The 21,077-nt window shown below is 58.4% G+C and overlaps 1 protein-coding gene across 5 annotated transcripts; it reads right to left on the bottom strand.

Annotated features, from left to right (window-relative positions):
* Positions 1-3,682: 3,682 nt before the first annotated feature.
* Positions 3,683-21,076, bottom strand: PPP1R7 (protein phosphatase 1 regulatory subunit 7). Of its 5 annotated transcripts, none has more exons than XM_039861096.1 (10): positions 20,942-21,076; positions 17,615-17,755; positions 14,515-14,570; positions 13,818-13,883; positions 13,214-13,344; positions 12,732-12,894; positions 11,029-11,145; positions 10,184-10,288; positions 6,460-6,546; positions 3,683-4,566 (listed from the first exon to the last, which is right to left on the bottom strand). In XM_039861096.1, the coding sequence occupies exons 1-10, from the start codon at positions 20,991-20,993 to the stop codon at positions 4,390-4,392; spliced, it is 1,095 nt and encodes a 364-aa protein (XP_039717030.1). In that variant the 5' UTR covers positions 20,994-21,076; the 3' UTR covers positions 3,683-4,389. The 5 variants fall into 5 exon arrangements, with proteins under 5 accessions (XP_039717030.1, XP_039717031.1, XP_039717032.1 ...); XM_039861097.1 differs by having other exon boundaries at positions 4,261-4,566; positions 17,627-17,755; XM_039861094.1 differs by lacking the exon at positions 3,683-4,566 and adding an exon at positions 5,723-6,231 and having other exon boundaries at positions 17,627-17,755.
* Position 21,077: the final 1 nt, after the last annotated feature.

Here is a 21,077-nt window from a genome sequence, read left to right as displayed (position 1 = left end):
CCGTTCTCGGCCCGGCAGCCACGTGGATCAGGACAGCACTGTCCTCCTGGTCGTCTCTGTGGCATCTGCTCCTGTACTCCTCCAGGACCAGGGATGGAGAGGGACACGTGAGACCCGGTCCCCAGTGAGCCACCACACAGTGAGGGCAGGAACTTGGGCAGGGCCAGGCCGGGCTGTCTGATCTGGGGATGCACGAAGACTCCCCAGATCAAGCCTCTGGCTCTGGGAGGGGACCAGGGTGAGGGAGCCGGCTGTCTGTCCTGTTTGGTGATTGCCCAGCTCCCCTCAGCCCTGCGTGGGCAGCGGGGCCTGAGGCCGGAGTGGGGGTGCTTAGAGCACCAATGTCCTGCACGGGACAGACCATAGCCTGCAACAGAGAGAGACGGGGCCTCGGCCCCTCCTGGGGGTCCTGGACACAGCTCGGGGGCTGGCCTGGCTACATGGACCCTGTGTCCTGTGCTGGCCTCTGGGCCTCTCTGGGGTGGGGGGGAACAGGTGCCACTGTCCCAGTCGACGGTTGGCAAAGTGGGGTGAGTTAGAGGCGACCTGTGGCCCAGAAGGGGGTTGGATTCGAGCCGGGGCCGGTGCTTCCACCCAGCAGAACCAAGGTGGCCCTGAGGGACGTCCCCAGGGCCACGATGGCTGGGAGGGTGCCGGAGCCACAGGAGGTCGAGGGGCAGCCCGCACCCTCCATCACGTCCCACACGGCCCAGAGCCAGGGGTCATGCCCCCACGGCATCGTGACGTGGTCCCCTCCAGGCAGGAGACCCCGCTGCGGGGAGCGGGTGGGGAGGGGGCCTCCTCCGCGCTCTGCTCAGAAGGGACAGGACAGGGTGCTCCAAGCACAGGGGCCCGGGAGCCACGTGTCGTGTGGTGGGCTGACGGCACAGGTGGAGACCTGCCCGCCGCCTCCCCGCCCGCGCCTGCGCCCAAGCACGAGCCCAAGCCCAGCACGGCGGCTTCCTGACGAGGCCTCCGGGGCCATGGCCAGCCTCCCAGCGTGAGCCTGGTCTGGGCAGCTGAGTCCAGGCCAGCCCCGCGCACAGGGACCTGGGAGGGACCCGTCCACAGCTTGTGCGGGCGGTGGCGGGCAGGGGAGGCCTCCCCAGCTGCTGGGACAGCTCGGCCTTTGTGTGGGATGGGGGTGGGGCTCAGTCACACGCCCCGCATGCAAAGGCCACCGCCCTCCCCCGCTACTGACACAGCTCATCTTTTCCCCTTATTTGCTTCGGGACCCCATCTGCGGCACAGGAGGGCTGGGCGGGAGGAGGGGCGGAATTCAGCTGAAGGCCGCAGGCAAGGGCCGTCTTCCCCACCTGGAGGTGTGCCCCTGGGGACCTCCGGGGACCCAGGTCTCAGAGCCAGCTTGGCCACTTCCTGGGTGTGGCCTCAGGCATACCCTATTAGTTCAGGGGCCATCTGTTAAGGGGGCCCAGTCCCCCCTGTGGCCCTCCCAGCACGGCTGGTCCCCTCAGTGCCCTCAGCCGCCCGGGGAGCCCCTGGACAGCGGGCCAGCCTCTCCCTGCATCCGGCAGAGCCCTGGTGGCCACGGAGCAGTTGCACTGAGGTGTCTGTCTGGGGTCAAGCTCTCCCCACAAAGACCCCAGGAGGGGCTCAGGGCCCAGGAGCAGGAGGCAGGCGGCAAGGAGCCGGCTTCTGTCAATGGTGGCCTCAGCCTGACCCCAGGGGCCTCTGGAAGGGGGCACCTGGCTAGAGTTGGCCTGGCCTGAGGCAGCTTTATCCACTGCTCTGGTCGCCGTGCGAAGGGCCATCGCAGGAAGAGGGCAGCTCTCCAGGCTCTGCTCTTGTGGCCACGTGGCTCCGGGGCCCCAGGGCTGCCTGCCCCAGGAAAGCTGTGGGGGCGGTAGCTGGAGCCCAGGAGGGAGAGCCAGGCTCACCCTGGGTATAGCTTTGAACTTTAACTCTCTGCAGGGGCTTATGGTTTGAACTTTTTCAAGTTGCATTACTTTTGCAGTTTTAAAACTTTAAGAAAAAGAAAGAAAGAAGGCTGCGACCAGCACAAGTGTCTCCGGCCAAGTGCCAGGAAGAGCCCAGCCCCAGGATCTGCTACGCCAGCTCTAAGTGACTGTAACTTTTATATCCATTTATGTAACATTTAGGAATACATTTGGTAGAAGTTAAAAAAACAACCCAGCGACTGCTGCTTAATGAAAAAGACCTTCTTCAGCTCGCGAGAAGTGGGGAGGCGGGTGGTGGCGCTAGGGTGGATTCAGTGGCTCCAGAGGCCTTGACTTGTGTCCACAGGGTGGCTGCAGCAGGCCTGGCCATCGAGTGCATATTCAGGGCACTGTGCCAGCTGTCCCATTCTTTCTCAGGCTCCCCCTGGTCATAAGGTGGTCTGGAAAGGGGCCAGACTAGGAGGACTGGTCTAGAACACACGTGCAGTATGGGTCTGAACGGAATGGCCCCATAGTTACCGCCCATGGGGGACTCCTGTCTCCCTGACGGTTCCCTGCCATGCCGCGTTCATGGCCTGAAGTCTTCCTGTGCCCAGCTGTGCCACTCAGATCGCTTGTCATGCTCCTACCCATCCCCTGCTCCCAGGCCCTCCCTGAGGCCCCACCCCTACCCCAGGCCCCTCCCTGCCCCAGGCCCACCCCTACCCTTCAGGCCTCCCCTGCCCCAGGCCCCACTGCCCTTCAGGCCCCTCCTGCCCCAGGCCCCCACCCCCCAGGCCCTCCCCTGCCCTCAGGCCTCACCCCTGGCCCCATATCTTGAGTTTCTTCAGAGCTGACTGAACTTTTCCAAAGCTTCAGGGTTCAATGGGGATCTTTTTCTTCCATATAAATTTTAAAGTTTAATGAATTTCTCAAAAAACCAAATGGAATTTTGATTAAGATTGTGCTAGATTTAGCGTGCCCTTCCTCTTGAAGGTTTTTGTGTAATTTTTAAACGTCTGTTAATAGATGCTGGGTTTCTACTTGTGACCGACTCCGAGGAAGTCTCATGCCTGCCCTTGGCGCCTTCCTGTCCCCTGCCATCAGGGGACAGCCACGCTTCTGCTCTCTCCCCCAAGGGCAGGATTTAAGTTGTGGATGTTTCACAACTTATTTCTGTTCTTAGTGGCTACTTTAAACTTGTATTTTCCTACCAACTGTATCGCTCCCTTTCCTACAGCAAAGGGCTGGTGCCTCTGCTTCCCTTAGCTCCCGATTAAACACCGAGAGCCCGAGCACGAGGCCGCTCAGTGCTGTGTCGCCGGCCGTGCCGTGGCCGCCTCGGTTTTGCTGGTTTCGGGGCGTCGCGGCTGCTTCCGCGCCGTTTCCTGGTCTCAAGCTCTTCGCTCCTCTGAATCATTTTTTCGGCGCAGGCACCCACATCCTGAATCCTGTGTCTAAAATGTGTCTTTTGTCCCAGGATGTGAATGGTGTTTGGCCGAGGCCATGACTCCAGGGTCATAAACAAGGGTCCCCGCCCCTCACCCGACCCCTCCCCTAGCTTGCTTTTGAGTTGGAGGACGCTTGTGGTCAGGTCCCACACCTTATTTGGGGAGGGTTAGTCAGGAATTGGATGTGGCTGCGCACACAACTCCTGTGCGGTGGGCCCTGGGGCACCCTGTGCCCACTGCACAGGGTCAGGGTAGCACCGGCCAGGACAGCCACCCCTGAGATGTGGCCTCTGAGCACCTGAACTGTGCTGAGTGTAACCGAGAAACTGAATGTTTAATTTCACCTTATTTTAATGGATTTAAGTTTGAACTGAAGCAGCCACGTGTGGCAGCAAGTGACTCCTCTCGTGGGCAGGGCAGCCCTAGGACTTCAGTAGCAGAGGGACCTGTGGCGACCACATTAGTCCTCACTCCGCAGAGGGACATCTGCGACCCTGAGGGATGACAGGGTCCTTGTAGACTAAACTTGGACCCTGGTGACTATTGAGGTGAAGCTGACAGACAGGCCGACGGGGTGGTGGTGAGGACAGGAGGCCGCGACATAGGCCTCGAGGGGGGACTCGGGGTTCGCGTTCCCGGCAGAATGACGAGGCGCGTGCTGGCAGGTGACGCCGACCTAGGGGCCTGGGCGGCCGGCCTTGGGGCCCCTGGGCTCCCTCCATGCCCGCCCGGTGAGAGCGCTGACCCACTGTGACACCTCCTCGGGCAGAGGTGACCTCGCTCCGGAGAAGAAAGCAGGAACGGGCAGTGGCGGCGCGGCCTGGGGGACAGTGACGTCACCCACGAGCCAGGGCACAGCGGGGCGGGGCGGCGAGGGTGTCCCAGTGCTGAGCGGGCACCACGCGGGCAGCTATCACTCACTTAGTGCCTTTTTATTGCCATGGGTTTGACTGTTGATATAGAGATGCTTTCGGGAGCAACGGCGGATTAAAAAACTGTGGCCGGAAGGCTCTCCCAAGGGGGGCCGGGCGGCGGGCGTGTCAGAAGCGCACGAAGGTGGCGTCGATCTGCCGCACGGAGGGCAGGGCCAGTGTGACCTTGCGCCGGTACTGCGGGTCGCGCTGCAGGGGGTTGCGCTCCAGGTACACTGTCTCCAGGCTCCGCGCCCCCTTCAGCTCGTCCAGGTCGCTCCAGCTCTCCAGCAGATTGTCGTTCATCTGCAGGACACGCACGCACGTCAGAGACGCGCCCTCGGGACGTGGCGGCCCTGCGCCTCCCCCTCCCCACTCGAGTGAGGCCACGGGCACGCCAGCCCCCAGGCACAAGTCACGGTCACGGGTAGCAGGTCTTCCCTGGCACCTCGCGGAAACTTCCATCGCCTCTTGGCACATTCTGGCCACCTTTCGGCCGTGTCCCAAGTAGAATGCACCTGTTCATGCCCAGAATCGGGGCCACGTCACCACGACAGGGGCAAATGCAAATTAAGGCCAGCAGAGAAAAGATGAAGCAGTGGTGACGACTCCTCCCCTGTCCCCCGTGCTCACACGGTCCGCTGCATCTGCTGCGGACCGGCCCTCAGAGTCGCTCCTGACGCCCAGGTGCTCTGACCACTGCAGAGGCCACCCCAATGGGACTAAGGCTCTCCCGAGGGCTGCCTCTGGCCTGCCACCTGGACACCCCTGCCAGTTCAGTGGTGTGAGTGCCCTACCACAGCTGACGCCACACGCCCATGCCATGTCTCAGGATATGAAATTCAGGAGGAGGGGCTCCGAGGTCTGAGTTGTGGGCTCAAAGTAGCTTAGATTCCACACCCTGACTCTGCCGAGGCTCACTGGAGGGACCTGCTTTGGCCAGGGAGAGTTCTCCCACTTTTCAAACCACTGTCAAGATGAGGGCACAATGGAGCTCCAGTCCAGTGTGTCTGTCACAGCATCTGCATTCAGCACCCGCTCTGTCCACCCTGGTCCAGTGGATGCTCGTGGCCCCTCTGCCAGGGGCAGGGAGGCTCTGAGAGACGAGCCACCCTGGTTTGTATTAGTTTCCAAAGACCATGGCAGAGGGACAAGGGAAATCCGAAAACAACTACCTCTGTGAATGCGAGACGCACTCAGGGCCTGATAAAGGATGGGGGGGGGACGGCTGGGAGGGGCACGCGGGGAAAACCCCCAGGGCCCCAGGCAGCAGTGAGCTGGGAAGTGCTGAGCACCCAGCTCCCAGAACAATGGAAAAGCCCTGATGTGTGAAGTCTGGTAACTCCCGCGTGTAAGTGCCCGTCATGGCCAATTTCTGGGATGTTTTCTTACTGCCTCTTTCGCGAGCATGCGCATGTCAACGAGCTGATGCTGCATGTAAATTTGTCTCGTTCCACTAGAATACACTTTTCCAAACTCTTTTTTAATTATAAAATAACGTGCTCATTACAGAAAACTTAAAAGAACCGAAGAACGTAACAGTGTATTTCAAGAAATTAATGCGTTAGAAAATGTTTTATGTATTCCCAAGCAACCATTCCTTCCGCCCCCCGCTCTGCCCCGGTTCGGGCCGCCTCTAACACAAACACAGGACCTTGCTCCCACCGGGAGCATCTGCGCAGGTGTGTTTCCAATGTTACCTACAGCTGAGCCCCCCAACGAGGCGGCACCCCCCTCCTGGAGTCCAACTCCTTGGCTGAGAGATGGGGTGACCCCACTGTGTGGGCTCTTGTGCCCCTCATGAGATGGGGGGCCTGCTCGCCACGAAGGCAGGCCCCACCCCTTCTCGCTCCCCATCCGCTGGTCTGAGACACAGCGTCCTCGGGGTGTCGCAGGGCCATGTGCCTCCCTGCTAGTCGGGTGCCCAGCTGGACCTACCTGGTCTCGGCGCCTGTGTCCCATGCTCTGCCCCATGTCAGAAGCACGGCCTCAGACCTGCCCTCTCCCTGCAGTGGGGCCTGTCTGCTCCTCATTCTGGCTGGTTCCGAGGTGTGGCTCCGCGGACCACTCACAGCCAAGCCCCGTGTCCAGCCCAGCCAGCCACACCCTCCCTCGGGGCAGCTGTACACCAGGCCCACTGGGCACTGTGCTCCCACTCCACGCACCTCCATCCATCCCAGAGGGGGGTGTCAGACTTACCCAGAATTCCTGCAGCTCTGTTAGGTGGCTGACATTTTCAATCTTTTTGATTCTGTTTGACGCAATATCCAACATCGTGAGTTTGTTCTAAAATAAGAAAACAAAAACTTCTTAGATTACTTCGGTTTCAACAATGATCTTGTGATGTACACAGTCGGGTACTGAGCTCAGAGCTGCGGACAAACCGCCTGCTCTGCTAATGGGGACAAGGACACCTGCCCATGGCCTGCAGCCCACCTGGGCAGGACACAGCATCCTCGCACACAGCCACGCGACCCAGCTCTACTTTTCGCTGGGATTCGAAGCGGGTTCTGTCAGACTCTGAGCCCCACGCTCCAAGGTCCCCGTGCACAGGGCCCAGTGAGGGCAGAGTCACCCTGTAGAAAAGCAAGCCTGGGCTCCCGGAGGTGGCGTGGGCCACTCACGTGGTGCTCCTGAAGGAGCATGACACCGAGGAGCCTAAAGTACGGTTTCGTTCTTCACTTAGGGACTAGGAACCTGGCTGGTTGCAGTAAGAAGCTGCCCAGGCACGAGTGGAGGTGGCGCTGCCAGGCGCGGAGCCTGGAGGCTGCCCTGTCCCGGAAGGGGCCACCAGGAGGAGGGGCAGAGGGGAAGCCTGGGCACCGAGGGCGGGCGGGCGTGGCCGGCCTGGGACTCCCAGCTAATGGAGGGCAGCAGAGTGGACGCTGGGCCCTACGGCAGGCAGCGTCCCAACCTCTGTTCTGAAGACGCCCACAGACACTTTTCGGTTCGTGTCGGCTAAGCATCAGGAACCCTTTCTTCAAGTGCACGGTCAAGGGACTTAACCAAACGATGAGATGGCAGCGAAAACGAAGGCCGTGAAGGCTTGTCCTGCATCAAGTCTAATCACACCCGCTGGCCAGGCTTTCCATGCCCAAAGGGGCATGGTCCCGGAGAGCTGACAGCCAGGTCGGGCGCCACCTCGCCGCCGGCCGTGCTACAGGTTTCTGCCTGAGCAGGCCCTCTCCCGTTCTCTGCTGCATTCCGGGACTGATTCCCAACCCTCCCGAGTAAGGGAGACTTAAGAAGCATGTCAGTGAAATACCTATCCTCCCGCCCCCCAAAAGCGTGTACCCAGCAGCTCCGCTGACTCAGGAATGCTCCAGCCCTGGAGTGTGACTCCTTGTGGGCTCAGCCTCACGACCCCACACCCCAGGTCCCACCCGGCACAAGCCCAGGCTGAGTGCCCCCCTCTCTAGAAAGCCCCAGGGTCCGGGGTTGTGTCCCCATGAGCTAGGCGTGGGCACGCCGGGAGGCGCGCTGTCACCCCGCTTACGCTGGCCTCGTCCCGTCCGCTCAGCCCGCTGAGTGCCTGCAGCGTTCAGGGGCCTGTGGGCAGATGCGGGCACACGGCAGGCAGCAGGGAGGGGACAGGCCAGGTCTCTCCAGCCCACTCCCCCTGTCCTGCGGTGCTTGGTGCAGCCACAGAAACTGGCAGAGCTCAAGCGGCCTGAACACGGCAGAAGCTGACCCCACGCAGGCCGGTTCCACGGCCAGAACCGGCCACGAGCCTCAGTACGGGGACTGGCTCACGTTCTTCCGGGGGCTGGACGTTTTGAAAGCTCATTCAAAAGCAAATAATGGGAAAGTGTGGAAAAGCAAGCTGACCAGAGCTTTCGCCTTCTACCAGGGACAGCCACCAGCGAAGGACGGAGTGAGGGCCCAGTGCGTGGCGGGCATGGCGGAGTGGAGGGCGCCGGATGCCGGGGCAGGGGATTTGCCATTTGGGAAAAAGACACATTCACTTCCTTGTCTCCCGCACAAAGATAAACCCCAACGCGAGTGAGGGGTAAACACGAGCAGGTGCGGGAGGGCCGAGTACTGGTCCCGGGGCAGACTCCGCGGATCGCTGCGGGCCCAAGGGAACGCCGGCTACCACTGCTCTGTCTCTGCCGTGTGTCTGAGGACCAGGCCTCGCTGCCTCTCTCCTGTGCGCCCACACCGCAGACACGGCCCTGGGGGGAACCTGCTGCCCCCGCGGGCGCGGGCCCTCTGGCCAGCCCTCTGGCCGGCCCTCCCTGGGCACTCGCTGCCCAGCTCCGGTCCTGTGGCCCCCGCCCGCAGTCCCGCCTCTCAGAGCGAGGCCCGTCCACATGCCAGTTTGGTAAACCCTCAGCATGGCTGCAAGACAGAAGAAGGTGCCTACACCTACCACAGGCACATTCTGACTTTCCCCAAACTTGACGTAGACGTCAGTGAAATAAAATTCACATGGTCTCCACCAACGTTACTCAGAGACTCGGCCCGGGGCTGAGGCCAAAAGAGCCTTTCCTAAGATGGAATCACCATGTTTGCGTTAGCGAAGGTGACCAATCTGGTTACATTTGCTGACAATTAAGCAAGAGAGAAAAAAATCGTAAATAAAATGAGAAAAAGTATTTTATTTGTTTTGAATACCGCACTGAGAAAAGGCATGTTTGCCTGCAGGCAGCCGAGGAGGACAAGGGCCTCTGCAGGAGCTCAGGGCCAGCACTGCCCTGTGCTCACGCACCTGACACTGCCGTGCTGAGCACCTGAGGCTGCCTGTGTTGAGCACCTGAAGCTGCCGTGCTCACGCACCTGAGGCTGCCGTGCTCACGCACCTGAGGCTGCCCCGCGCCGAGCACCTGAGGCTGCCGTGCTCACGCACCTGAGGCTGCCCCGCGCCGAGCACCTGAGGCTGCCCCGTGCCGAGCACTACGAAGCTGCCGGTGCTCCGCGCACTACAAGGCTGCCCACCCGGCACCTGAGGCTGCCTCTGCGCCTGTGGGGCTGCCGTGCGGGCTGCCTGAAGCTGCCATGCTCACGCACCTGAGGCTGCCCCGTGCCGAGCACCTGAAGCTGCCGTGCTCACGCACCTGAGGCTGCCGTGCTCACGCACCTGAGGCTGCCCCGCGCCGAGCACCTGAGGCTGCCGTGCTGATGAGCAGGGCTGGCTGGGGCAGGAGGAGGAGCATAAACAGGCCCGTCCTCACCAAGGTGGTGATGAGCAGTACGAGAAAGGAACATGCGGGAGCGGAAGAGCCAATGGTCTTGGGCAGCTGAGACAAGCTGTCCATGTCCCTTGAGGGCTGGGAAGTGGGGCTGAGGCAGTTGACAGCCAGAAAGTGACGTGGCCAGGAGAGGGGCAGGGACGGGTGGCGGCTGATGCCTGCAAGCCCTTGTTGTCCAGGGAGCAGAGGAGCAGAAAGGGCTGGTGTTTTAATAAACCTTCGCAGTCTACGGCCACGCCACCCTGAACGAGCCCGATCCCGTCCGATCCCAGAAGCTAAGCAGGGTCGGGCCTGGTTACTACTTGGCCCGACCTAGGAGACCACCTAGAAAGATCAGGTGCTGTAGGTGTAAAAAATTAAATAAGGGATTGTCAGCTGACAAGATCCTTGCCATCTGTGATGTCAACCAAGGGTTACCTCGCCTAAGAAAATAAAATAAAAATCTTTGCAAATGCCTATAGTGCCGCTGGGGGACGTGCCATGAACGCTGGCTGCCCCAGCGAGGGGCACCCCCCCTACCTGTGCTGAGGCTGCACACCGGCTGGCCACGGCATGAAGCATCAGCTCAGTGCTGGCTCGGGGGGGCCGCGATGACCTACTGATGCAGGCGTCTCAAGCATTTGTCACGCAAGGAGGGGACACTTGGCCCACAGGACTGGAAGATCCCCGAGATAAACCGCAAGGCGGAGCACCTACTTCAGACCAGCCCGGGGGACGAGTGAGTGTCTTACGTTGTTCTCCAGGCCCTCGAGGACCTCGATGCCGTTGTGGCTGAGGTACAGCTCCCGCAGGTTGACCAGGCCCTGCAGCCCCTCGATCTTGGTCAGCCGGTTGCTCTGCAGGAGGAAGAGCCGACAGCCGTCAGGACTGCGTGAAGGGTGCAAAATAAAGCAGCTTTTAGGAAGCGGGGCTTCTTAAAGAGTCCTGACAGCAGGGCACTGCATTTCAAACGTGCCAGGATGTGACTCACGCAGAGAGAGGCATCAAAATTCCGAGTCTGCTGCACTGGGCTGGAACTCATGCTGAGAGTTAAAGGTTTGTATCTGAACTCTTTTTAGATGTACTTAGCTCTACCTCGATTAACTTAGTATTTTAAAAACATCATAATTACGGAATATTTTAAAATAAATTCTCATTTCTTTCAGCACATACTATAACTCAAAGCATGAGGCCCCCCGCTACCCAGGCCCTGTCCAGAGCACCCCACCACATCCCGCCGCCAGGGTCTGATTCCACACTTGGCTTCCGACAAAAAAGGTCACGCGAGCCCAGGCGTGTTCAGGGCTGACCAATGAGCAAGGACTTGTGTCCACCACTGCGTCGAACGCTTTAGGGGCACCTGGGACGAGCTCAACCTTCTAAAGCCCTTTTGCCTAAAAACCACCTGGGACTCATTAGGAAAAGGAGTGTGACCCGTATTGAGAGAAAGCTTAGCTTGACGTGGGCACATGTGGAACCCAACGTTCAGATCGCTCGGGGCGGTGGCGTGCTGGTCAGGGACACTGAGCTAAACCCTGGGGCTGTGTGGCAGCTCTGGCCCGGGCCGGGAGGCGGCCATGCGAAGGTGGCACGGTACCTGCATGCTCAGGACCGTCAGGTTCGAAAGGGCGTCCAGGTTCTGAAGTTTAGTGATCTTGTTTTTCCCCAAAAATAAACTCTCGAGACTGGTTAATGTGTCGATGTTTTCAATTGCCTGTTGAAAGGACAGAGCAGCAGTCAGCACTGTGTGGCCAGCCAGCTCCCCAGGGGAAGGGAAGGTCCCGGGCCAGGAGACAACACTCTCTGAAGTTTAGCCGTGGAATGTCGCGCGGGTGACTTTTCCACTCTGGAAGTTTTCCAGTGGCGTCTGACTTGAAAGTACAGTGTGGAAAAGAGAGAAAAGGTGGTGGGTCCGAGGCCTCGTCTCCAGGGCTCGGCCCAGTCGCCTGAGTTCTGGGGACATGGTGAGACCTGTGGACCAGATTCTCACGTCCCCCCCAGTTCTAAGTTCTGAGATGACCCATCACTATGTTAGTCTACAGAGGATTCGTGACAACGCATTCCCAAGAGCCTGGGTCTCGAGGAGAGATGCCTGCTCGGGACCGTGGCGCCCTGCACGCCCGCCCGTGCTGCGGTCCTGAGCCCCTATGTGGCATGTGTGAACCGCAGGGCGTTTCATGAACAGTTACTGACTAGATCTCCATTCCCCCCGAGTTCACCGCTGTCAGAACAAGTTAACTACCACCTTTCAGCGGACACTACGTAAGCAGGATAGGCATGTGCTCACACAGGGGGGACCCTAGGAAGTGCACGGGGTGCATCTCATCTGCCCATCCCAGCAGTACTCGGCTGGCAGGGGGTCTACGAAGATGAAGACTCAAAAGGAGGGCATCCTGAACTGCTACTGCCTGTGTTAGTGCGTGACGAGCCACCTTTCCCCCGCGACAGTGTGCAGAGACACTTGGTAGATGCTGACAGCTGGCTGCGCTTGTTTTAAATGTGCTGCTACCTGCGGTCACGTCACCGCTAACAACTGGCATGAGATGCTCGTCAGAGTCACCCTCCATGGGTGGAGCCTGCCCAGCTCCAAGGGCGAAGCTGGACTGGCTGCAGTGCATGGTAGCCTGCCAAAGGCAGACGGAGAAGCGCTTCCAGCACGGGGTGGGGAGGGAGTGTCGGCCGCCACTGGCCATGGGAAGCACGGGCATGGCACTGTGGCCTCACTGGGCGGCTGGTGGACAGCGAGTGGTCTTCCGGCTGCTGGCTGGCCCATGTCCTCACCCCCAGCCTGCTGGGCCTCCCCCTTCTCTGCTGGCGGCTACACCCTGATGTCAGCCCTCTGTGACCCCCTCCCGAGGTCCCCTCCACGGGCCCTTCCCTGTGGCTGACTCAGCTGGGGACACCTTCCCCAAGTCTAGTTTCTACTCTGCTGATACTCTCAGTAAGCGGCAGGGTGAAATGCTGCCCCCAGGCTTCCTGCGGCCCCTTGTGCAGAGTTCAGGCCATGGCGAGGCATGACTGCTCGGACACGCTCACCTCAGGTGGGCTCGCCAGAAACGGTTAGCATGTGTGGAAGCGAGGCGTTTGGGGCTGTCGCTCACCGTGGGCAGAGCAGACCTGGGTGCTCTGCTGAGTTTAGGTCATGACGTGGGTGGGGAGAGTGAAGTCTGCGTGCAGAGGGAAGGCCGGGTCACCGGTCCAGGCACACGTTCTCACTGATGCTGACCCCTGGCCCCACTGGCGTCCAGGGGGCACTGCTGCCCGCCTGAGGCTGCACCGCACCTGCCCGCACGCACCTACCCGGATGCGGTTGGACCCCAGCTCCAGCATCTGCAGTTGGTGTAAGTTGCTTATGTTCTCAATTTTATTGATTTTATTGTTGACCAAGAAGAGTTTTTTTAGTCGTGTCAACTTGTCAACCCCTTCGATGTTTCTCAGTAGATTAAAAGAAATATCTAGGACCCTGGAACAAACAAAACATTTATTTTTTAACGAGCACAGGTGGCACGGAACTCAGAATATGACTAATTTCTAGGTGGCACCCCACCCGGAGGACCACCCATCACCTGGCAGTAGGACCTTGCGGCTACCCAGGGACAGCTGGGGGGCACTGAGAGCGCCTCTGAGTGGACCAGCCAGGAGCCTTTCAACTTGCAGGTGGAGACTGTGGGCAAGCCAATGCCACCTATGGAGCCAGGTGTGTCACAGGACCCTATGGCCAAATGGCCCCTCAAGGGCCGAGAGCCAGGGCGCCAGGTCGGGTCTGGGGAGACTGGACTCACTCGAGCTCTGTTAGCGCGTCCAGGTTCTCGATCTTCTTAATCTGGTTGTCGTAGAGGTCCAGCTCTCGGAGGCTGTGCAGCTCCTCCAGGTTCTCGATGCACTTGATCAGGTTTTGACGGAGGCAGAGAGTCTGCGGGACAGAAAAGGATGGTTGACGTGGGCAACCGACAGGGAGGCCACGAGCAAGCACCAGCTGCTACGGGACGGGGAAAGCCGCGGGGGCGAGGGGTATGCAGTTTTCGCCCGTTGTTTTTCTAGAGCGGGGTGACTTTGCAGAGGATGGCAGATGCCACGGGGGCGCAGACCTGCTCGGTGAGCGGGGCCTCGCTCAGGGTTTGGGGTGTGCGCAGATTCCTGGCAGAGTGAACCCCCTAGTGGGCTCCCTTTTGAAAACGAATTTAACTCAGCGGCCAAGGGCTGTCCGGCGCAGTGTGTGCTTGATGCAGGTGGGCTCGGGGCTGCCCGACCTCGCTCTGTGCCCTGCTCAGATTCAGGGCGCTCCGGGCGCTTCCGGGTGAGGCCCGATCCCCAGTGGTGGATTTACGACACTTGCGGGAGGCGGGGGGTGGGGCGCGTCGGAGGGTGAAGCGGAGTCCCTCTCACCTTCACTTTCTTCAGAACCTCGAACCCTTCAATTTTCCCGATGCGGTAGTGATTGAGGTCGACGTCCTGAAACGAGGGAAACCAGCTCAGCTGCAGGGGGCCTGCAGGCCTGCTCCCCAGGACGGGAGCTAAAGGAGGCTGGCTAGGTGGGGGAGAGTAGGTGAGCCGGTGTCACAGGACTTCTGCGGCACGCAGGTGGCAGTGGCATGGAGGCCAGCTTCACGGCTCTTGGTTTAGCTCTGACTTATTGTAGTTTTAGGTCAAACTTGCACAAACCAGCGCTGTGCAAAAGCTCTCTCTCAGCGCCTAGCTCCCTTGAGCACGAACATAAGCTCGGAGATGCACCCGGCCGTGTCGGCGCCGGGCACCCCAGGGTTGGTTGCTGCCCTTCCCGCAGTCTCCTGCCCGCCCGCAGCTGCTTTCAGACCGGCGGTCAGGACCCCGCCATCTACAACGTGACCTTTGACCCAAGTAACTTATGAGTCGAAGGCGTTTCATTTGCCACGACGGTTGACAGAAACGGAACTGCAATCACAAGCATCGACAGACAGGTAAGAACGCAGGAATCTGACTCAACCAAGGAGTTCAGACCTCTTCCTGGCAGGCACTCACTAACGTGCCACCCTCACAAAACGGGACCTGACGGTCAGGGCGGCCTGTCGGCACGGCCTGAGCGGGGCTGAGCAGGCAGCATTACCTCTGCATCTCTGTCCAGGCTAATGGTGTCCATGTCCACAGGCAGCTCTTGTCCTTCTGGAAAAATGAGAGAGAGAAAAAAAGAGCCCATTCAGAGCCCCCGCTGCCAGGAGGTGGCAGCCCTGGCCTCGGTCAAGAGCTGGCACGCAGGCCAGCTGGCTCGGAGCCGACTCGAATGCAGAGGACAAACCAGCAGGTAACACACGGAGGATCTGGGTGACATGGGAGGGTCAATAGCCCAGTCTGACAGTGGTCACCTCTCAAGCATCCTGAGTTTCCTGAGTTCAGCCACCGGCATAGGTCTCTGAACTTCCACCTGTGCTGCTGGACATCCCGAGAGAGGGCAGGTGGCCTGAAGCCGCCTGCAGGAAGGGGCGGGGAGGCCACCACCACCTTCTGGTGATGCCGAGCTGCGGTGGAGGCGGCACGCCCTCCCAGTTTGTGGCAATAAATCAGGCCATCTGACTACAGACCATGCTGGGTACATCAGATGTCCCGGGATGTGCCTGTTATCACTTTGGAAAGCAGCCCAGCATCCAAAAATGCTCCTCTCTGCAAGGAGCAAGACCAGACGATGCACAGCACAGCACACGGGACAGAGCCCCGCGAGGACTCAGACAGGTCTCGGCAGCGGCCAGGGGCTGACTCCATCTGAGGGCCCGCTAGCTGGGGAGCCGGCCTTGCTCTGGCCCGTCCCACTTGAGCAGGGCGGCAAGAGCCACCCTGGCCGTGGAGGGCCAGCCTCGAGCCAGCGGCCCCCTTTCTGCATCTCATCTGGATCTGTTTATGCACACGGGTCTACAAGGACTCGGCATGTTAAGAGGGACAGTAATTCTCGATTTCGCCAGCTGTCTTAGGGTTCCTCCTCTCAGTCTGCTTGGATTAGGACCTGAGTCGGATCACATACTGTGGCTGGACGGCGTTTCTCTGAAGTCCCTCTTTGCTCTTGCAATTTTTTGTTGAAGGAGCCGGGCCACCTGTCTCCTGGCTGGAGTAGGGGCTGCGGTCTCTCCTCTACATCATGTACGCTGACTGTCACCGTTTTGCCAGGCTCCTGCAGCTGCCTCTTCCCTACGGCATGGCTGTGTGTGCTCCAGTGGCAAAGCCAGCCGGCAGCCCGCCCTCCCGAGGACTAGTTCCTGTGTGCTGGTCAGCCTGGCTCCCGGACTGAGGCCTCGGAGGGCGCACTGGACACATGACTAACTTAATAAGGAAGCACTGGCCCCACTCTAGCTGAATTCACTTCAGTCTTTTACTATGCCTTTTCCAGAATGATCAACAGTGGCTAGTTAAAAAAATGTCATTTACTACAATTTATCCATAATCTCGTAGGCTATCAACGGACCTAACAAAAAAGCTGAACAAAATCAAGAGAACTTTCCAAATTATCTATCCTCTCTCCCAAAGACCATACAAAGCCAACATCGTGAACTCAGGAAGCTGCAACGAAAGAGGCACTTCATGAAGGCAGGGTGCCCGCGCCACTTTGTGTCCAAACCAAGACACTACGAGAGTAAAAGGGGGCATCATGCTCATCCGGGCCAGCCGGTGGGAACGGGGACTGCCCCGGGCTCCTAGGACACGTGGTCTTGTGGCTCAAGGGGTTCTGTCTGTGATGCGTCCAGCACGGACGGGCTCCCTAGAAAGTCGGCTTGCCCTCTGAACCAAAGTCACCAGCGTAGAACACCTTTCCAAACGCATTCTGATTGATCACACTTTTCTCATGTGAAAAGGTAACAGCTGACAAGTTTGAATTTGTTTTATTTACACTGAAGACTTACATAAGCAGTGGTAGGAGCAAGTCTCGGTTTCTCTACGGACTCACAAGGATGCACAGCCCGAGGGGAGTCCTAGCTGGTGGTCTGGGGGGAAGAACGCTGGGTGTAGACCAGCCAGGTCCAGCGCAGCTGTTCTGCTGTGTGGCCGTGCTCCCCTGTGCTCACCAGCCAGGAGTCCACGACAGGACCCTGTGACACTCCAGTCCTCCGCAAGCACCAGGCGTTCAGATGTGAGGACAGGGGCGCACCCCCGCCCCGGCTGGCTTTCCGGGACGGAGGCGGACAGTGGCGAAGGCTCCCATCCGCCACTCCCCACACTCATGGCATCCGTGCCTCCTGCAGAACGACGACCGAGTCACGCACTCGGCTGGGGCTTTCGTGCTGACCGCCTTTGACTTAAAACCAGCGTGCCAGAGCGACCGATCACCTTTGCTGGCACAGAGAGCACACTGTCATCTTAAAAATCTGTACATGGTGCATAAATTCGGAAAACGTAGAAGGTACGAGACCCAACTTGCTGTCAGAGACCCTCAGCAACAATTTGATGTGTTTCCTCTCTTAAGCAGGTAAAACCACATATTAATCTTCTTTAAATAAGATTTTAACAGGCGTGCTGTTCAGAAATTTGTTTTCGCCTAACTGTATCTCAGACGTCTTTGTTCGTATGGTTTCTCTGCTCGTTCTTTTCAACGTAAACTGACTCTAAGCAAACAAACGAACAAAAAGCCTTAGATCATGGTTGGGAAGTGCGAAAAATTGCCATTACGGGCCGAGAACTTACTTTTCTCATTTCTACATCCATTTGTTGTTGTCGTGCACTAAGGCAACAGGAGGCTACTGGGACATTCTCTACATACGAGGATGTTCCTAACGTCTGGGCCGTTGAGAAGACCGTCCTCAGGCCCGTGAAATGGTGGAGAAGGGCTCAGAAATGACTTTTCAACATGCAGGAGGGGCCGTTCCGAAGCCGTGGGAGGTCAGAGCAGTCAGCCATAATGTTCACTTCGAATCGCGCTTTCTGCACATACGCTCAAGAAAACAATGTTCCGGTTCTGTTCTGGGTGACACACTAGTACCAATGTTATTTTTAGCAGTGTTTGCCTTCGGTGGAGTCAGAGAAAACCACGTCCTGCCTGCAAGCGTCCTGAGTGAGCCGGCTCACTGAGGCGCCCTGGGTGGGCACCGCGCCCGAGGGGGCACACGCAGCAGCAGCGGAAGACAGTGGACAAGTAACCCCAGGAGCACGGCGGTTCTCCCCAGGACTGACGCACGCGTGCAACCCCGCCCTCAGCCATCCGCTTTAGTGAGTTCGAGGTTCTTAACTGGGCCTGGTACCTTCTGGGTCCTCTGCGCCCCGCTCCTCTCCGTCCTTCAGGCTGTGCTCGCTGAGGGCGGCCACGATACCGCTGCCCTGCTTCCTCCCTCCTTCATCGCCCGATTCCTCAGATTCGACTCGCCTGTCAACTGAACCCACACACATCAATGAGAATTTCCATCACCTCCGTGGGACTCCTGAAGAACATACAACAGCCTGACGTCCAGTTGTAAGTCACAAAGACGTCACGTAAAACCATCTGCTGAATTCAGTTCAACGAGCCTTGCAGTGTCTTCCACGCCCCACGCCCCACGCCCCGTCCGTGGGGTGCGGCGGCCGGAGAACTGGGCGGGGAGGGGGTAGGGCAGAGCGGGCAGGCGCGCAGGTGTGAAGGTGAGCTCCGCACCGCTGCTGCGTTCCAGAGCCCGTGAACGGTGGCCAGGTACCCTGAGAGCCCGGGGTGCTGTGATTCAACACGCTAAAGCTAACACACAGTGCAGCCTGGACATCCATCCGCGCAGAGGGGCCGTTGTGACCCTTCTGCCACATACCTTCATCCATGCTCCACTATCCACTTGGCCAAGAAAACCAGCCCAGTTCACAGGCCCACATTCTGAAAGAAATCAAGACTAACTCGAATCAAACTGTGGGTGCGGGAGGTGCTAATAAAAAAGGAGACGTCAGGCAACAGTGCTCAATGCCCCACGTGAGGACTCGGATGCCAAACGTCAGGACAGTGATGCCAGGTCAGAGCTCTGAAAGGCTGCTACGTAAACAGCGTCTGAATTAATAGGGAATGATTAAATGTGGCAGACTTGTGAAAGTTCATTGGCGAGTTGTCAGATAAATTTCTTCTCCTTTTCCATGACCTCTTGGAAGCTGGTGTGGAAGCCCCCGGCACTAACATCGGAAGCCCGACTACAGCCTATCTACAAGGGGGGGCGGGCTCGATGAGGGGAAGGGCGTTCTACCTCATCCTGTGTCTCCCGCTGGGCTGAGTAAGGAAGCACCCAGGAAAAGACTGCTGGACAAAACACGCCCTTAGGAAATCCACCTCCCAAACCCCCAAATCCGTTTCTTCCTCCCTGCCCCTGGCAACCGCCCTGGCTTGGCTATGTGTCACCCGGGGCCTGGGCTCCTGCTGGGCCTCCTAACTGGCTTCTGCAGCTTGTCCGGCCCTGTCTACTTTCTTCTCCATCGCCAGAGAATCTGATCAGATTCTAAAATCCAAATCTGATTTTTGACTCCAAATATATCTAAAATGCCAGCAGCTTTTCCCGAGTTTGCATCTTGCCCCTCGAGTCACAACTTTGGCAAGTTACTTCTTTTTCTAAGCCTCGGTCTCCAAATCTACAGAAGGGAGCTCGTATAGTATCTTAGAAAAGGCACAAAAGCAGTTAGCTTTTAATAAATAAAAGCAGTGGACATCAGTTGTTGGTATCCTCCGCCTTTCAAAAGCTCACTTTATGTCACTTCATTTTTAGGAAAGACCTATGTTAATACCTGTTTTCACTAATGAAAGAAATCTGAGGAGGGTTTTTGCTTTTCTGAAAAAATATGAAAAGAGAAAATGGTGTCATTTTGTTCTGCAGTGAGCCCTAATAGAGGCAGCACGCACCCCAAGCAGAGAGAGTGGCTCCGCTAAGCTCCTTCCCCAGGGACCACACCCAGCATCTCAGCATCCAGTTGCCATGGCTTTGAACTGTATCTGTGAACATCTGTGCTTTATCTCCATTTTGTGCATCCATTAGCAAAATGTGCCCTAAGGTAATTGCTTCTTTGCTTTATGCCATCTTAGGTTTGAAAGGTTTCAAAGAAACACTCTACTTTCAGATAGCAGAGGAAACTTGCATTGCCGGGTACAGACACTCTGCGGTCAAGGCTAAGAGAGAGTTCTCCTGGGCCATGGCCTGGTGCGGCCCATCCCAGGACGGCAGGGGCTTAGCTAGCATGAAACCTGGGACTCTATCCTGAGGGCCCCAGAGGGTCTGGGGCATGTGACAGTGGATCATCATGTAAGGTGACTGGGTACTATGGGCTGGCCCAAGGTATTGGCAGTCGGAATGGAAGAGGTTTGAAAATTTGGAGGTTTTAAGGATGTAGAAGCTTCAGAGCTTATTCATCGATTGGATAGGTGGGGCGGGAGAGAAATGCCTGGGTCTTCTATCTGCCATTTACCAAGACATGAAAATGGCTGTGGAGGGGAGGGTGAGGAGGAGAAAAAAGGGAATAGGAGGAGGCACTCCCTTGCTTAAAAAGACCTAAGAGTCTCAAAGTCCAAGACCCTTCAAGTGTTTCCCCGTCTATGACCTTCTCTTGGCAGCTGCACTGGTACTCTCCAACTTCATCCAGAATGACTCACCCTTGGCCAAACGCTCCTCCAAAGAGGCCACGTTCTTCACACCCCTTTGCCTTTGACTATGTGTTTTCTTTGGCCTGAAATGATCTTTGATCTTTCTCTCACTCTGTCTCCAACCTGGCTGAACCTTTAAGGTTCAACTTGTTGCTGGTTTTGGTTGTGCAGCCATCACTCCTAAACATGTCAGCTCTTTACCACCTCCGCCCTCCGCCCTCCGCTCGCTTTCTTCTCACCTGGTATTTACATATGAGACAGTGGCTGCTCTCCAGGACCTCTGTATCCCCCGTGAAACCAACGGAGCTAAAAGCACATGAGCATTCAGATGTAACTGACTCTACAACTGTCCGTAAGTGCGAGTGTGGATATAATAATATGCATATAAGTTTTTTCAACTAAATGAAACAGTTTAATCTAGTCTTTTAACTGTGATAACTTTGCAAAAAAGGCACCCGCTGCTCTACCACAATCTCTCTGCTCCTTGTCACCCCTTCCTCACAACCCATTCGCTTCCGAGAAAACCCATCTCTACTGCCACCGCACTAATGACCCAACTCGGGCAGGTCCCACGGCGCCCTGCGTCTGCTTCCTCCTTAGTCGCACAGTGACCGAGCCGGGGGTCAGGCTCAGAGGTTCAGTGCGAGGCTCTAAGCAGCTGGTGGACGCCGGGACCGCGGGACCACGCGCCGTCAGTCCTCACCCACTCGCCCCGCTGCTCTCTCCTCCGCCCTGGGTCGGGCGCCTCCCGGGCCGCCCGCGCCTTCCGCGCCGCTGCAGCCTCCGCCCGGGGGGCTCGCGAGCTCGGGGGGCTGCCTCCGCCCCCGCCCCTCCGAGCCTGGTGGCAGCTGTCAGAGGCTGCGCGGCGGAGTCCGGGCCGCGGCCGGAGGCAGGGCGTCCCGTTTCTTTCGGGAAAGGCCGATGCAGGCTGCCGTCCCCCGCCCGCTAAGCCATTCGGTCCGCGCCCCGCGAGGCCGCTCACCCTCCATCATCTCCTGCGACTGTTGCTGGCCCGCGCCGCGCTCCGCCGCCATGTTGGCTGCTGTTCCCTTTTCCGGAATCTGTCGCCTCAGGCCCCTCAGCCAATCAGGGTTCCAAGCTCAGGGCTTACCCAGCCA

Source organism: Pteropus medius, unplaced genomic scaffold (genome assembly GCF_902729225.1).
Source record: "Pteropus medius unplaced genomic scaffold, Ma_sr-lr_union100, whole genome shotgun sequence".
Taxonomy (NCBI): Eukaryota; Metazoa; Chordata; class Mammalia; order Chiroptera; family Pteropodidae; genus Pteropus; species Pteropus medius.
Note: the sequence above shows the minus strand (reverse complement) of the source record. Positions and strands in the feature narration are given on the sequence as shown.